Genomic DNA, 17,101 nt, shown 5'->3' with positions numbered 1-17,101 from the left:
CTTTTTTTAGCAAAATGAGTACATTGATAGTTTAAAGGGGCTAACGTTTAGGCGTGAAAAGAATCTGATTTATCAATAGAAGGGGCAATTTATATTATTGGAAACAAGCACGATCGTATTGTTAATTAAGGCGCAATTCATTCGTATGAAATGTTGGGCATTGTGGCCCCCTGCCCCGACTTACAAGTAGGGTACCTGTTACTACACATAGCTGCTCCGATTCCTTGAAGCTATAGGCGTGGCTCTTTAAATGAATGTAAACGGGCAAATTTTAAAGTGACAGTAATCGGGATATATACATGACCTGTTGAAATACTGAATGTATTTACTGTCCAATTAATATAAGGCTACGTTCATAATAATATTTTAAATTGTATTCTACTTTTGTTTATTTTCCCCATAGGTATGGTGGCACGTGGAGGTATTGCCGATGATCTTCTTTTCAAGCTGGCTGATGATATCGAGACGGGTGAGCAAATGGAGGCCTTAGGACAAACACTTGGATTCAAGGTCGCAGAAATCAATAGATACACAGAGACCAACAACAAAGGAATCCGGGTAACTTGCAAGGGAACACGTGACATGCTGTTTGACTGGAGACAGACCGTGGTGCCTTGCGACCAGCATATCAGACTGAAAAAAGCTCTCATTGACACTAAGCTGGCCATGCTTGCTGATACACATCTCAAGGAGACACCAATTATTCAAGGTGGGTCTATCAGCGCTAGAGTACCTAAAATCACCGCTCATGCATGTACCTGTAGTCCTGTACATTGTTTTGAGAACATGAACATTGAACATTTCCATGAAATATAATTCATGATGTAAAGTAACTTGTTTCTGTCCAATGATAGATCGAATGTAGGTCAAACCATATTGCATGCGCTTCTTCGGTCTACTAACTTCATATTTCATGATAGCTAAGTTATCTCTGCTAACTTGTCCGCTACGCCATTTTACAAATAGCAAATGAAAGATTGCTAAACCCAAATGCAATAAAAAAAGTATTACAGAAATTGACAGTAGACTTTCATAAAATAAACATCCAATTTAAAATGTATCCATGTTGTATCACAAGGTTCGTCTAAAACAATGGATGTAATGAAGACAAGATTGTAATATCATGACGAAGATAGCATCATAAATTTAATTTGAATTCCGTATTGTATTGGGTTCGATTAGATATTAATACTTTTTTTCATTTCCACTGCATCAGTCAATGTAAATAAGTAAAGAACTGTTTTTTTTTAACTGAGGTAACAAACACTTATTGGTTTTTGACCTACATTCATGCCTCAGCCCAAATTTGGTAAATGAGGATTTTGACAATACTTTTTGAAAAGCCTGCTGCTCAATCATCCGTTGAAGCACAATTACGAATATGGTATTAATTATCATTTACCGTGTTATATGATTCAACGTCAAATATGTTATGAATTTTTAGTTAGAAGCTTCCAAAGTTGCGCACAAATTTTTACGCCGTGTATGAGGTTGTAAAAGGACAGGGTCGGTTCATTTCAAATTTCTTCATCCTCTGTCTCTCTGTCACCTCTATTTAGAGGAGTCTCTTGCAGCACGTTGGGGAGGGTAGATGAAATAATAATGTAATTAACTGTGTTCATCTGATCATAATTTGACTCCGGGGAAAGACCGTCTGCCTTGCGTTTATATTTTTAGGTTAACGTGTACTAATATTTGCTCATCGGTTTATCTTTCTATCCATAATAAGTATAACTAATAAATAGTATGAATCCCAAGATGTTAACAGTTGGAAAGAAAGCACCCGGCTTCAATACAAAATAACATACTTGTAAATTGAATTTTGAAAAAATATATACAAAAAAATCTTTTGAATATATGATTATGTTAAAAAAAAAAAAAAAAAAAAATGATCTTAAACTTTTTTTCATTTTCACATCGATTTGAAGAGATACTTCCCGACTAATGGCCTTTCACATTTTGTAACGAGTTAATTTGTGTAAAAGCGGGATACAATTAGAGAAACTGAATAGCATAAGTTGTAATCGAACCAATAACAAAACATGTGAATCTTTGAATCATGTCATCACTATATGCAATTTGGTCAGTGGATTGTGACGTAGTAACGGACAACACTCCCGTTTGTTAAATTATGTTCTTCTCACAAGCACCTCTCATAAGCACCTTTTCCCTTGGTGTAGTACCCAAAATATATCATGGATAGCATATAAATTATATCTCCTTTTAAAATGGAAGATACTCCCGAGTAACACATTTCGACAAATTTAATTTTAGTCATTCTGTGTGTTAAAACAAATGGGAGAGATGTCCGCCAATATGCCTCCGGTAACATTACCGATTCGGCGAATTTGAAGTTCCTGTGCGTCATTTACGTGTAGCGATTGTAACTTTTAACAACTAAAAACATTATTATTGTATTTCCGATTCCGATTTCGTTTAAACTTTCGCCAGACTGGTTCTCTATTTTTGTTCAGCTTCATGTTGGAGTTTTCCTTTATGCGCGTTTCTAGCCCGTTACTTCACGGGGAAGAGGAAAAACGTCGGAACAATGAATCTTGATGTATTCGAACAAAAAAATATTACTAACGGGACCATACTAAGTCGCAAAGGGAAGGGGCTGATATTGTGGGAGTGCAATAAGACATTTTGTATTATGCTTGTATCGTTTCAGATATCTACAGTGAGAAGATCTCGGAATCCTTGACTGTTCAGCAATGTCGCGAAAAGTTAGAGAAAAAGTACTTGAATCAACTGTGCAAAATTCAAATGAAGCCATGGGATCGCAATGACTATGCTGAGTTCGAAGATATGCACACGGTTGTCACAATGGTGAAGAAGGACGGTCGTGGAAAAGACACGAAAAAGAAGGAAATACTCCAGAATTCTGTTGCTGAAATATTTTCAACGAAAGTAAACGGTAAACCGCCAGCTCGAATCCTCATTTCGGCCCCGGCTGGACGAGGGAAGACCACGGCTGTTGCTAAGATGGCTTATGACTGGGTTCATAGAGAAAGGGGGTCAGCATTAGAACGCCTGCCACTGTTGTTTGTTGTGAAATTCCGAAACACAAGTCAGCTTACATCGATCGGAGAAGCCATCAAATCACAGCTTTTGAGTGATGTTCATGATCTCACGCCAGAGGGTCTGGAGAGTTTCATCAGAAAGAACCAGGGCATCTGCCACATAATACTAGACGGACTAGATGAATATGCAGGTATTTCTTCTTCACAGCGAAGCTCAGAGAGCAATATTATCAAGGTCATCTGTTTGGAGGAATTTCCAGAGTGTCGAGTCCTTGTAACAACACGCCCTCACCTAGAGAACTTCTTCGATCAAGATGATCTTCCAAGGGTATACACAAAGATGTGGATCGAAGGATTCTCGCGAGAGAGCTCATGCGAGTACATCAACAAGTTCTTTGCTTCGACTTCGATTCCTGATAGAGGGCGTGATCTGGAGGTTTACCTTGATGAACAACCACTTATTGATGAACTTGTCAAGACACCTCTATTTTGTCTCATGATATGTCACGTATGGAGTGAGGGCCTACTGGACAGTGGTACTACAACTCAAACAGGATTGCTGGACAAGGTGAATGTTTTTCTAATGCACTATGCAAACGAACGATCGAAGTCAAGTGTTAAAATCACACAAGAAAAGTTAAAGGAAGTAATTGATCAATTAGGCGAAGTTGCCCTTACTGGCCTTCTCGACGATGCCAAACAACTAGTCTTCACGCCTCATGATTTCCGTAAAGTTCCTGCAACCCTTGATATGGCATGCGAGCTTGGGATAGTATCCAAGACAACTGGTAACATCACGCGACTTCCTCAGTCCAACGAGACCACTTCTACTACCATTGAGTTTTATCACAAACTCGCCCAAGAACACTCCGCCGGGAAATTCCTCGCTGATCAAACAAACCGCTTTCTGTTACATTTAAAGATTTCCAAATTGGACAGAGTACTGCGCAAGATACAAGCAAACATATGTGACTACGAGAATCTTATCCGATTCGCTGCTGGCACTGACAACATCCTCTGTATACGAATAATGAAGGCGCTCCTTAAAAACAGCTTTTTGGATGAGAGCGAGCGATATCGCATTCTCCTTGACTGCTCATCAGAGACTAAGGGTACTCAAGGAAACGTGTCTTCATTGGTTCAAAGATGTGTTAATGCAGAGAGTATTGTTCTGAAGTCACCGACTGTCTACACCGTCGTTGGGATGCAAAACCTTCCAAAGCAACTTAAACGTCAGGTATGCACATTTTCATTTCATAAAATGCGTTTAAAATAATCATTTCATAAAGATTGTTTTAATTTTCATTTCTCTGCTGCAGCTATAAGTTAAATAGGTAATATATTTGTGTAACTGTATTCACAATTAATTGAATCGTGATAAATCATACTGCATGTAAATACAACGATTAATACGTATGATACATATTCATTATTATTCTATGTTCGCCCAACTACAGCCTTAATCAAGGTCCTGCATAAGAGAAACAAGAACAATAATTTGAAACAAAATAATAACAGAATACTTATTTAAAAAAGGTCCTGGAACCTATTCATTTATAGAAAATGACGAGGGACATTCAATATAAGCATGTAGCCTATGTAAAACAAAGGAGCTGTTTATTCAACATGGAAAATAATAAATGTGTTACTTTAATGTAAATGAGTAAGGGAGGGAGCTCCCATTACTCACCAGGTAATATTATGAGATAAGATCAGGCTACAGTCTGCTTGTTTTAATGATTACCGCAAAAATCAAGAGATCAACTAATTCGTCCCTGTTTTCACGAAGTGACGGTAGTGAGGAAAATCGCATACATTTTCACTTTTGATTTTTTTGCATTTTTGGACATCATTCACTAACATCTTGAACCTCACAAAATTTCAGATCATAATAATGTCTAATTATGTCACTATGACGATGACGTAAACAAGAAAATGCATAGCAAAAGGATTTTCTGTTTTCACGAAGTGACGGCCAAGTACGCGCTTAACAGCCGTCAATTCGTGAAAACATCGTTTGCTCTTTTCCTGCTTTTAATATTTTCACGAAGTGACGGTAGTGAAAATTTCGCAGTTTGGAACAGTCACAGACCATGAAAAGGTGAGTTTTTAAACATTTTTTTAGGGTAAATTAATGTGGTACGCTCTTTTGATTCATTCTGATTCTTTGTAAGCCATAAATATGTCCATGAGCACAGAAATGTGTGAAAAATACACCGCCGTTCCACATTTCGCCCCATATACTTATTTTCATGTAAGTGAATAAAGGAGTGAAGTATCATGTGATCCAAAACTAAAAAGATCAACTTAGACTTAACAAATATGCATCTAGACTAAATAACTTAAGTGGAGAGTCTTTCTTATTTTGCTCCACACCAAATATTAATGCTATAAGGTTCTTTTTATATCTGCTTAAGTTATAAATTTGAACAAAGTTTTACAGAAAGTTAGAGAGTAGATCTAGACTCTAGAGACTAGAGTTTTACTTTTATTTTTTCAGTAATTTACTATTTAGCTAATTATAAATTTGATTTAGAGTCTAGAACTCTAGTTACTCTAGATCATCATTTTATAATTATCAGTTTATGTCAGCCACTACTCATCAATCTAGAATCTAGAGGTGAGTAGATCAGGATCTCGACAAGACTGAGACCTTTCTTGTAAGGCGCGCGTGCCTGGGGTTTAAGAAATTTCAGGGCTCCAAGCCCAAGGCCAACATCAACATGGCCAAGGGCAAAGGGAGTTATGAAAATTATCATCATGCTGAGCTGAGATGACCTGGCCTGGGATGTAGCCCCTCCTGGTTAACTGTTAGTGTTAGGGAATTCAATGATTTGCCTTTCAAGCAAAGAAGGACATGGATGAACATTTAATTAAAAATTGAAAATTAGATACGGTCCTGCCCTGAAAATGAATAAATGGCACCATCCGAAAAAGGAATACTTTTGTTTTTAGACTGAAGTAATCATGAGTAGTCTACCTTTTGGGGAACAATGTCCACATGTTTAGCTTAGTTTCTCTCGTTATCTGTACTCTGTGTCTGTTATATTCAAAGGCAGCACTTTACTTTAGTACCCTTGGTCCCTCACCCTATACAAAAATTATTTTAAACAATTGTTCTTGATACCAGCAAATGTTGCCCAACTCCACTTCGTGTTTTAAAGAATTTTCCAAGCAAGCACCATACCAGATGATGTACATGTCTCACTACCTACACTTCAGTGGTAATGAAATTATGATGATGTTTTTGCTTTCACTTAGTTTCAGATGCAGTAGATACAATTTGCACTTATACGAAGGAAGCACTGGGAAAGTACATCTACTTTTCAAGAATGCCACAGGCCAGACACAAATCCAGGTGAGAATAGTTTCATGATCTGTTCAAGAAAATCACACTTTAGCAGCAAAGTACTAAAGCACACTCACTGCTTATGTGCATAGGGGTAGTTGTTGTTTGGTAGGGGCAATTGGAAAATTCTATTTTGGGGTAATAGGGGCAATTGAAAACTTCTGTTTGGGGTCAGTTATGCCTATTAATTAATTTGATGTACAAAAGATAATATTGGATTCATTTCCTTACCTCTGCTTGCAAAAAAATGAAATCAAAATAACTTGTAATTATTTCTTTCATTCTACAAAATTAGATTGGATACAGGGACCGACATGCTGGTAAGATGGGTACTTGATAATTCACTGAACACAGAGCTGCAGATGTGACTCGGCATAGTGACCTAAGAGTGAGAGCGGTATGGAACCGTTGAAGCAATTCACCGAACACAGTTAGAGCTGCCTGTGTGACTTGGCATGGTGACCCTTAAAGTCTCCTGACGTCTCCGATTGCGATTCTGATGATGACCCATTGTCTATGCTTGTGAGCGAGTCAAAAGGTATCTTTTTTCCTTCTTGATTGTTTCCCAATAGTTAAAATTTAAGATATTCTTAATTGTTTTTAATGCTTAGGTCTCTTAGTTAAGGGAATGAGTGGTCCTATTGAGGTCAGCATTAATTTTTTTAAATCCTTATAAAAAAATTCCAATACTAAGGTGATACCACATAAAGTATTTAATTTATTAAGAGACTCTCTAAAATTGGGTACCAAAACTACACATAATAATTTTGCCCAATCATAATGCACTGTAAAGTTTCCCTTTCATAATTGAAATTCTGATAATGATTTTTTATTGATTTTGACTTGGACTTTTTTTATTATGATTTTTCTTTCTCTTATTTCCTTTTACTTTCAAGCAGTCTAGATCAAGGATCTTCTCTGCTTCAACCACTATCGCTTGGATGACATTATGTGTGAAGAAACTTGAAGGACTTGTGTTGAAGGGCATGCTTGAGAAACTAGAATCAATTACATTGATCGTTTTGGCAATGCTTCAATGTTTCAATACCTCAATCTCTCTTTTATACTGTTTGATTTTAAACATTTTGAATATCATAAATAAAGCAAACTCCACTCATAATTGTAATTGTGTGTACTAGTAATTACAATGAAATGGATTGATTATAAAATCAATGAATTGATTTAAAGCAAACTGGTAACATTTTCCATGAGTTCTGAAACAATTAACTGAATGGTCGTACAGGTGTCAGTTTTCTGTTACAGTATTGTAATGAAATCCTGCAAACATAAATCTTTAATATTCAAATGTATAGCTCAGAACTGCTATTTATCAGGTATACCTACCTCGATCAGTAATGCATATTAGAGTTTTCGATTCCAGTTCCATGAATCCTCATATTGTATCTTTGTGTTGAAGAATTTGTTTATCCATTTTCTTTAAATGTTTGTATTCACAGGGGTTGATGCCTTCCTTAGAACATGAATATAAGTTACATTTCAACAATTGGTTTTTCTCTCAAAACACAATGTTACTAGTTCACATTTAATGTTTTAATTTATTACTTCTATAGTCATTCTCATCATAATTGTATTTGGTACTTCAAACTATCCTATAATGATCATACAATATAATGTTGCTGTTTGATGAGAAATGAAATTGTTTAGTCAAATTGATATTTCCATGTTTATCATGCATTGTTTAGCTGATAATAGTTTAGTCAGAGATTACGTGTTTACCTGGGTGAAGACAACCTTTAAGCATTGGTAAACTTTGTAGCGTTTGAGACTGTGTACTAAATTTCATTGAAATACCTTAGAAAGAGATTGTGTAAACTGACTTGGTTCTGATACTCTACTCAAAAGATATTTATGAAAAACAGTGATGAACAAAAAGTAACGATGATGATTATATTAGTCATTTTTCCCATTGAAAAACTTCATGATACATGTAGTACATGTTTGTCGAGCATTTTGTATGTCACATGTGGCATTTACTCGCTACGATTGCTGAATAAACATGATAACCAAGTCCTATATAAAGAATTAGATAAAGACATTTTAGCATATTTACAAGTACTGTATAATGAATGAAATAACCTTCGTATTCCGTGGATGTATAACTGATGAGTCTTTTCCACAAAACCCTAAATGTACATTTTAAAATGCAATACAGTATTGATGATAATTGATGATGATATGTTTGGTATGAATTATTTAATAGTTTTGAATTTATGCTCCATTTTCCACTTGCTGTTCTGGTTCCAAATGTTTTAATTAAAACTGCTCAGTCAAAATTCATTTTCTGTGTTTATATTGCAGAGTTGAGTAGTTAACTACAAATTATGGTCAATTATCAATACTGAATCTTTTTCCTTCATTCAAAAATATTTCTTAACATATTTGCTTTATTTCCTATCTGAAAAAATATATTTAGCTAGGCCCCTCTCTAAAATTTTAGAAATTCCTCATAGTAATAGAGTAGCAAAAGCCCTGATATCACTCGCATGAATTTCAACAAGAAATGTCAGAATTTGTGTGATATTAAGGGGAGATGGAGGGGGTAAAGAGAGAGAGAGAGAGAGAGAGAGAGAGAGAGGGGGGGGGGGGGAGAGGGGGAGACTACTTGAAGTGTTCTTAAGTGGAAAGTATATAGTAACTTTAGTGCAATCTTTAGTCCCGATACATACAATGTACCTGATAATTAAACCTTAAATAATATTAAATACATATCCATTTTTAGCTTAAGATTAAAGAGAATAGCTTATTAATCATTTTAAAAGCACTTAGTGCCAATATCCATCTGTGCTATTGATAGTTAATTTATTGTGAGCCGTAGCTTCGTGAACAAAAACTGACATCATACATCTAACATCATAATTATACAAAGAAGAAAAGGTGCTCTTATTTTATCCATACATATATTAAACAAGTAATTTTGCCGTATTTCAGTGTCTATCTCATGAAATTGCTTCACACAATAAAAATCCCATATGTTTTATACGCGCTCGGCTACGAGCCGTCACTTCGTGAAAACAAAATACAAGCGTTCTGCGTGATTTGTGTTTTCACGAAATGACGGTTAAGTTAAAAGTTCATACAGAGACATTCAGTTTATTCTTATCAATAAAAAAAAAATAGCTACCAAACGAGGAAGATGTACTCTATCTCTCAGTTCGCATTATTTTATCTGTACATCAATTAAATAAAACATAATGCCGTTTTTAGTGTCCATTTCGAGAATTCCATCCACAAGGGAAAAGTCCCATACGTTTTACGCGCGCGGCTACGTACCGTCACTTCGTGAAAACAAAATCAAAGCGTTCTATGCAATTTGTGTTTTCACGAAATGACGGTTGTGTTAACAGTTCACACAGAGAAATGAAAAAGCAGCTACAGAAAGAGGAAAATGTACTCTTTCTCACAGTTTGAATTATTTTATCTGTACATCAATTAAACAAAACGTTTTGCCGTATTTAGTGTCCATTTCGGGAATTCCATTCACGAGAGAAAAATCCCATATGTTTTACGCGCGCGGCTACGTACCGTCACTTCGTGAAAACAAAATCACAGCGCGTCCTTGAATTTCGTGTTTTCACGAAGTGACGGTAATGTTTACAGCTCATTTCCCCCCAAAATATAAGAAATTATGGAAATATTTAAACATAGAACTAAACATTAAGATATTTTCTATCCCAGGATATAAAATTTATTTGCCTTTGATACATTAAAGAGGTTGAGATTATGGTTTGAAACTTTGAAAGCGATTTATTCAAAACTAACTTTCTTTTAGTTGCGCGCTCTACCGTCACTTCGTGAAAACAGGGACGAATTAATGTTATTTTATTCGTACAATCTGTCTTTAATTCTTTCTTTTACTCTCTCTATCTTTCTATCTTAACACTAGGTAATGACTGTCATGTTCGAGGGATCTACTTTAACTACTGACGTGACGAGCGGACTATGGTCCTGCCTGGGATCATTTTCGGAGCTACGTATTCTCACCATCTCAGACTCCTCTCTCAGTTTCCCTCCATCTCCTCCCGAGCTTCCACCAGTCACAAAGCTATCAGCCAAGAGAGTGACGTCACAAAGCTACGAAGGTCTGCTCTCATCGCTACCTGGCTTGAGAGATATCGATATCACTATCGATGATGCAGAGAGAGACATACCTCAGATCACGGCTTGTCTTCGTCGGACCGGAGGACAGCAGCTCACACGCATCAAGCTTACAGCACCGCCATCACTCCCATCAGAGAAGCAGAGTGTATCGAGAGAGACGATGAGAGGGTTGGGTGTACTGATCAGAGAACAAGCCAAGGACCTGCAGCTGCTACATCTGATATGGGTGAAGTGCACAGACGAAGATGACTTGGTTTACCTCATCGAGTGCTGCAGACGGGTGAAGATGATGTCACAGCTGTGGTAGGTTCTTGTTCAAATCTAGTATAAAATAAATTCAAATCCTACTAGATGATTATATTTAGTTACTCTGCAGTAGTAAAGCATAATGCTACGAATGCGTGAAGGGATACAAATGTTAAAACGTAGGTGTAACTTTCAAGTTTTTGACTGGCAGTTAGAATGGCTTTTGATATGTTATTTTATAATTTGTAAGTAGCAATGAATAGAACAATGCCTGTATTGAAAATCCAAAATTGTAATATGCAGTTGAATGTATTACTAAATTAATGTAAGTCCATGTCCCGGGGCTCATGTTGACTTCAGGGCGGTATTTTGAACATTGTTGTAACGTTTGTGTTATCTTTTGTTGTATCTTTTCTCTCGGCATCTTATTGGCCGCGCCTGCGCTCTAAGTTGGTGCGATTGTAATTGTGCGTATTATTGATAAAGAGGCATTTAATCCTCATTTGCATATGCGCACGGGAGATAATATGCCGAGATAATTGGTATTCTGAAAGTTGTTGTATCTTTTATCTTATCTTATCTTGCATGGTATTTACAACAATATTTACAACAGGTAGGGGGTTGTTGTATCTTTCGTGGTGATATAATGGCGGCAATATTTTTTGCCCAATACCAACTTTATCTTATCTTCAGAGATACAACAATATTAGAGATAACACAGGGTTCAGAAACATATCCTTATAAAATTAATTATTATTATAATTACTATTATAATTATTACAATTATCATTATTATCATTTTAAAATTCTGGCCCATAATTCAACTTATAATTTGTGAAGCTTAAACAATGCCAAACTAGGGGAAATGACTAGTTTTCACGACTCCCCCCCCCCCCCCCCCCCCGGAGGTTGATTCATCACTGATCTAAAATTAATTTCGATTTAAAATATCTTTGAAATTCACTTTTGGCTTAAAACTGATGTACGTGAGCTGTTTCATCGAATAAAATTTAGAATCGATCTTGATAAATTTTAGGTTAAATGTAAAGGGCTCTGTGATCAAGGCTAGTCGATGTTACTTAGGGCAACCACAAAAATGCGTCGCTAAACTACTGCAAGAGAGGTCCTCAAAAAGTGAGTTAATTTCATTTTCTTCTAAAATATTCATTCTGTTGAAAACAAATTGTTATTTTGGTGGAAGGAAAGTATTCTTCTCATTTTTAACCAAACGATATTTTGAAAAAAATATCAATAATAGGGTCTAACGTTAGCATTTCCCAACTGAGCTAGATAATCTAAGTAAGAATAAGATTGACGAATTGCACCGGTTCATGCATTTCCGTCCCATTCATATAAATTCATGCATGTCCAACTCTAGGCCCCTACTCCCTAGTACTTGTCTAATGACGTTGATTATTTGGTTAGGACAGGTCCAAATTCATCAAGAAATATAGTTTATTCTTGCATTTGATAACAAATAAGTCAACCACGGCTTTATAAGTCATCGCGTTGTATGGTTGCTGATAAATTTAGTGGCAGTGCTTATAACTGAGATTTAGGCTAGGCCTATAGAACTTAGTCTATAGGTCTAGATCTATCTAGACTCTAGATCTAGATCTAGTCTAGATTTAGTAAGAACTTAGATTCCAAATCTAGACTCTAGGTCTAGCCTACTTTGTTTTGTTTTTTGCCAGTAGGCAGTGCGGTGGCCTTTGTTTTATGATGATAACCAGTTAACAGGTCATTGTGTTAACGTTAACATTTTATGAAAGAAAATTGGTATTCACAGTTTCAGACCCAAGACCAAGTTAGATCTTGATTAAGATTAAGAATAAGATCTTAATATAGATTTAGTCTAGGGTCTACATGATATTGCTAGATATTAGATATAGGGTAGAAATATGTAGACCTAGTCTCTACACTGCACCTTTTGTGCAGGACTAACTAAGATACATCAGAACTTAGAGTTAGATCTAGTCCCTTAGTCCTAGATCTAGACTAGATTCTACTTGTATTTGTGTGAGATCTAAATTAACAGGAGTTAGATCTTGTCTACATCTAACTGTAACAAGTTAGATTTTAGACTAGATGTAAAATGTTATGTACAGTGGTAGGCTCATGTATTGAGCTCTATATTTTGTTTTTCTTCATTTCTTTTTTCTTTTAGAGTCAGAGATGGAGTGGACATGGACTCTTGAGTCATATCCAAGAAATAGACCTCTATAGTCTTCAACGTCTCTCATCCTACCTCTGCCCCGAGGAAAGGATATGGATCTGCATAATGTAATCTGGTTCAAGGTGCACTGCAAGATCCTACCATACTAAGTGGCCTTTTGATGTGATTATCTTAGCAAAGTTTGAACACCGACATGAAATAAGGGTGAGGTTCTTTTTCTTCTTCATGTTCTAAACCTACATAGAAATAAAGAACTAACTTTTTGTTCAGTTTATAGTCTTTTATATTCATTTATGATAAAGGGTTTAGATACCGAATATTGGATTTTACAATAACAAACTGAAAGTGTTGTGTTCTTAATCTAATAGGAAGCCAACCATGACAGGTCAAAAACATAGATACTTGATCAGCCAGATTCTGATCAATTGTGCATAGAATAGGGCAACAGTGAGAGTTTAAAGATGTGATTGAACAAACTCTAATGAACATATGCATGATGTAAGCTGCTATCTTTGTTATATACCATTGTATCTCTTTTCCTTCTATTCCCCAGAGGGTAGTTTTAATCAATCCCTGTACAATAGGGTTCGGTTTCAGATCAGAGTAACCATGATTAAGATTTGACTGTTGTAGTTTGATATTACAAATAAAAGCTCTAGTTCAAGATCAAGATTTTAAAGAAATGTTTGGGATCATAGTCAAAAGCAAGATAAGTCCAAACTGTGTATCAAAAAGAAAAGTTTCCACATTACACGAGTTCACCTTGACATATAATGGGTTGGACCAAAAATATTTTAATTACAATTAGAATCACTGATGGAAATATGCTTTTGTTTAGTTGAACACATTAGATTAGGTAAAGTGACAACTATCTTTCTGAGAAATATAATTGCACTCTCCGTTTTAAATCTTAGGTTGCAAAGTAAAGAGCTGTAGCATCTACATAAACTGCAAAACTCATGGCACCTGGACTTTCATACCTAAGGTCTTATTCATCTCTTCAAGTTGAAAAGGTAAGGGTTTCAGTTTACCGGTAAACATAATTGATCGTATTAGTATGTTTTGTGCCTGTCATCATTGCCATGTCCCTACAGTAATGAAAGAGAAAAAAAAAACGAAAGAGTAAGTACAGTTTCCATAGTCCTTGTTAGAGATCTAATTCAGATCTTACCCAATCTATTGTATAAAACATACACAAATGGTTATGAGATTTTTCTTTTCCAAAGCCTAAAAATAAATTATTTATTATTTTTTCTTAACTTGAACTGCTTTTGTATCAATATTTTCAAAGAATGTTTTATATCATTCTACTTTATTCATTTCCAATCAAAGAAATTGACATGATCAGAAATACAAAAGTTGTAGAAAGATTGAACAATTACACTAGTAGTTATTAATTGTTTTATTGCATAACTGTTTATTCCAGATTCTAGACTGCAGAGCCTGAATTCCCTGCAACATTATGCTTCATGTGGAACATCAGCCAGCCTACAGATACAAGCTCCCTTTCCAGCTCTAAGCAAGAGGGACCATAATGCTAAACAGTTCGTGGACATGTCGCTTTTTTCAACTACGACTTCCATTGAAACAGATTTTCAAATTAATTCATCTGAAGGTATTAAATATGCTTCAGTCAAGGTACCATCAGTTTGCCATCAGTTTGCCATGAGTATGAGATTACTGGTTTCATAAGAATTCATCAAGTAAGGTCTAAAGGAAATAAGATTTTCAATGATACTCCCAAGAATTCTATTATTTAAATAGAATGTCATAATCTTGCAGAAGAAAGAGCAAAATACTAGTTATAGTTGAAGGATAAAACTACAGTCATTATCCATATAAAGTTAGCGCTGCTATTTCAGCCTGCACTTTCGAGAAATATGTTGTTATTAAAGGGTTGTTGCTGAATTTAAAATCTATGATTCTGTCATGGAGGTTTACTGTTTTTAAACTTACTTTACTTAGACAAATCCGTTCATGGTGATGAATCTTAAAATATCAAATTGGAAATTCCAAAGAGGCAAATTAATCTAAGCAGCAGTGGACCAATTTGAGGGCCCGTTTAGAACTGTTCCTAGAGGTTCTGTTGGCATGACCATGTGTTGATAATTACCTGTCGATATCTCAATTGTATATTCTTATCAATTGCCAAAGAACAAATTCAAAAGAAACAACTTAATATTATAATTGCAGTGAAAACAGATTTTTTTTCCAGCAGGAAATGATATATCAACTCGGATTAGTATTGTCCTTAGAAAATGTTCAAATCTGATTGAGAAAATCTATAATTAACTTCATAAAGACAAACTGGTGTATCATGAAAACACATTTTTACAAACTGCATGACCTCACATGAGAATGTGTATATGCCTTAGATTAACAACCATATAGGTAAGACCAATCTTTAGCACACATGTTATTCCTTTAATCTCCATCAAATTACACCGAGAAGACAGTGGCATTTATTAGCTGCAATGGCTTACAACTGGCTGTATGTCATGAAAGGATTTTTTCCAGGCGAGAAGGGAAATGTACTACTCAAAGGAAATGTACTACTCTAAGGTCAATTAGAGGTAGCCAAGCGTAGGATGCATTATTGCATACATTTACATTTAACACACACAGTATATGGGGGTTTTGATATGCATGATTTTGGGTTGGCTATTTAATGTAGAGAGAAATAGAAATAGCTGGATACCAAGGAGGTTTTGAATGTGAAGGACCTGGCAAAGAAAGGGTAAAGGGAAGTTGCTGTAGAATGATGGGCAGAACCCTTCAAGTCAGTGCTACGGTGCAGACGTTTAATGCACGAGGTAGTTTTATTTAGTGGCAGAAACATTATTCTTGAGAAAGACTTTTTACGTCTGGGCGAGATAAGCTGTCAAGTCGGCGGGGATTCTACGCAGTCTAGAGACTGGCCAAGCGACCAGGACCAGGAGGGACTCACGAGATGGGAGCTGCACTGTTACAAAGTTATGTTCCATTAAATTGTTTATGTGCTGTTGATTTTTTTTGACGCCACGATTTGTTGGCTGAATATTAAACCTTTATTTAAACTTATACAATTGTGTTCTGGTGTGGTTTTCTGATGAGGTAGCAGTGTAAATAATTAAAAGAAAGTCACTCACGTGACACTGTACTTCAATAGCAGTACTTTCATTTGTGTCATTGAAAATGTTTTTATTGTATCCCTTGAATTAATTTGCTATTGCTCAACATATACAAAGTGTAGATTTTCGTGCATTCAAGCAAAATAAAAACGATTATACTTTAAAGCCTGAAAAATCTGTGTGAATTATATTTTCTATTTAAGCAATGTACTGTTTTACATTTAAAAAGAAAAAATGGAGTTGGGGAAAAGAATGAATGGATGAGATTGGACGCTAACGCATGGTAGTTAGCATGAATTGATGTGATTTAGTGATGGTGTGTTTGTTTGATGGGGAGTATTCAAATAACCTAGCAAAGCTTTTATATAGTTTTACTTTATTCATTTATTCCTTTGTTCCCTTTTTCTTTTCTAGTTTCCTTTTTTTGTGGGGGGGGGGGGATGAAACGAGTTGAAATGGGAGTGTGGTTGTGTGTTAATGGGGGTGGGGGTGGGGGTGGGAGAGAGATTATATGAATAGAGTAAGGGCACAAATATAAATAAATATGGTAATTAATTGTCCCTAATTGGCGATTATGTTTGTACAGAATTCTCCATTTTCCGATACATAACCTAATTGAAGTTAGCCGTCATTCACGCCTTTCAAGCAAGTCAATGCTGAACATATCGGATTAATAGTAGGATATTTTTTTCTTCCGTTTTCTTTTGAACAGGGTTACTCTCTCAGTATTAAATGTGATTTCTGAGAGGCCCTGTACAAATTTTATGTTAAAAATACAGAGGAAATTGAACAACGTTGAAATAGGTATTAAATCGTTCATGGGAAGAAAACAAATCAGATATACAGTGCGTCCCAGAAAAAATGAAACCGAGAATTATCGGTGTTTTATTATAACTTAATCAAAATTACAATTAATAAATGACACATATTTGTAAAACTTCGATCCTCCTCTTTCATTTGATGCAACTCATATGCATATTTCACTCATGAGTGATTGAAAACAATTTGAAGAGAGGAAACCAAAAAGCCTTTTGGCGGGCGGTATCTGAATTTCAAAGAGAAAATCACATTTCTGGGA

The 17,101-nt window shown here is 35.6% G+C and overlaps 1 protein-coding gene and 2 long non-coding RNA genes across 3 annotated transcripts; all 3 read left to right on the top strand.

The window, feature by feature from the left end:
- The first annotated feature begins 405 nt into the window (after positions 1 to 405).
- On the top strand, positions 406 to 4,348 carry LOC105443835. The gene is made up of 3 exons (XM_030993964.1): positions 406 to 709; positions 2,672 to 4,260; positions 4,343 to 4,348. Exons 1-3 carry the CDS (start codon positions 406 to 408, stop codon positions 4,346 to 4,348), a joined length of 1,899 nt encoding a protein of 632 aa, XP_030849824.1.
- Positions 4,349 to 4,796: 448 nt separating this feature from the next.
- LOC105441904 lies at positions 4,797 to 8,575 on the top strand. The gene is made up of 4 exons (XR_004065655.1): positions 4,797 to 5,124; positions 6,285 to 6,381; positions 6,668 to 6,910; positions 7,272 to 8,575. It is a non-coding gene; the product is annotated as an uncharacterized LOC105441904 (long non-coding RNA).
- A 3,173-nt stretch (positions 8,576 to 11,748) lies between these two features.
- LOC105446726 lies at positions 11,749 to 15,075 on the top strand. The gene is made up of 4 exons (XR_004065435.1): positions 11,749 to 11,871; positions 12,905 to 13,117; positions 13,828 to 13,926; positions 14,340 to 15,075. It is a non-coding gene; the product is annotated as an uncharacterized LOC105446726 (long non-coding RNA).
- Positions 15,076 to 17,101: the final 2,026 nt, after the last annotated feature.

The sequence above is a fragment of the Strongylocentrotus purpuratus genome, unplaced genomic scaffold (genome assembly GCF_000002235.5).
Source record: "Strongylocentrotus purpuratus isolate Spur 01 unplaced genomic scaffold, Spur_5.0 spur5_scaffold_20, whole genome shotgun sequence".
Classification (NCBI taxonomy): domain Eukaryota; kingdom Metazoa; phylum Echinodermata; class Echinoidea; order Camarodonta; family Strongylocentrotidae; genus Strongylocentrotus; species Strongylocentrotus purpuratus.
Note: the sequence above shows the minus strand (reverse complement) of the source record. Positions and strands in the feature narration are given on the sequence as shown.

What these genes read in the sequence shown, in the direction of transcription:
- LOC105443835 (XM_030993964.1), top strand. Translation starts at nt 406, where the DNA reads ATGGTGGCACGTGGAGGTATTGCCGATGATCTTCTTTTCAAGCTGGCT. An exon ending in GGAGACACCAATTATTCAAG is followed by an intron (nt 710 to 2,671) that starts GTGGGTCTATCA and finishes GTATCGTTTCAG; the next exon opens with ATATCTACAGTGAGAAGATC.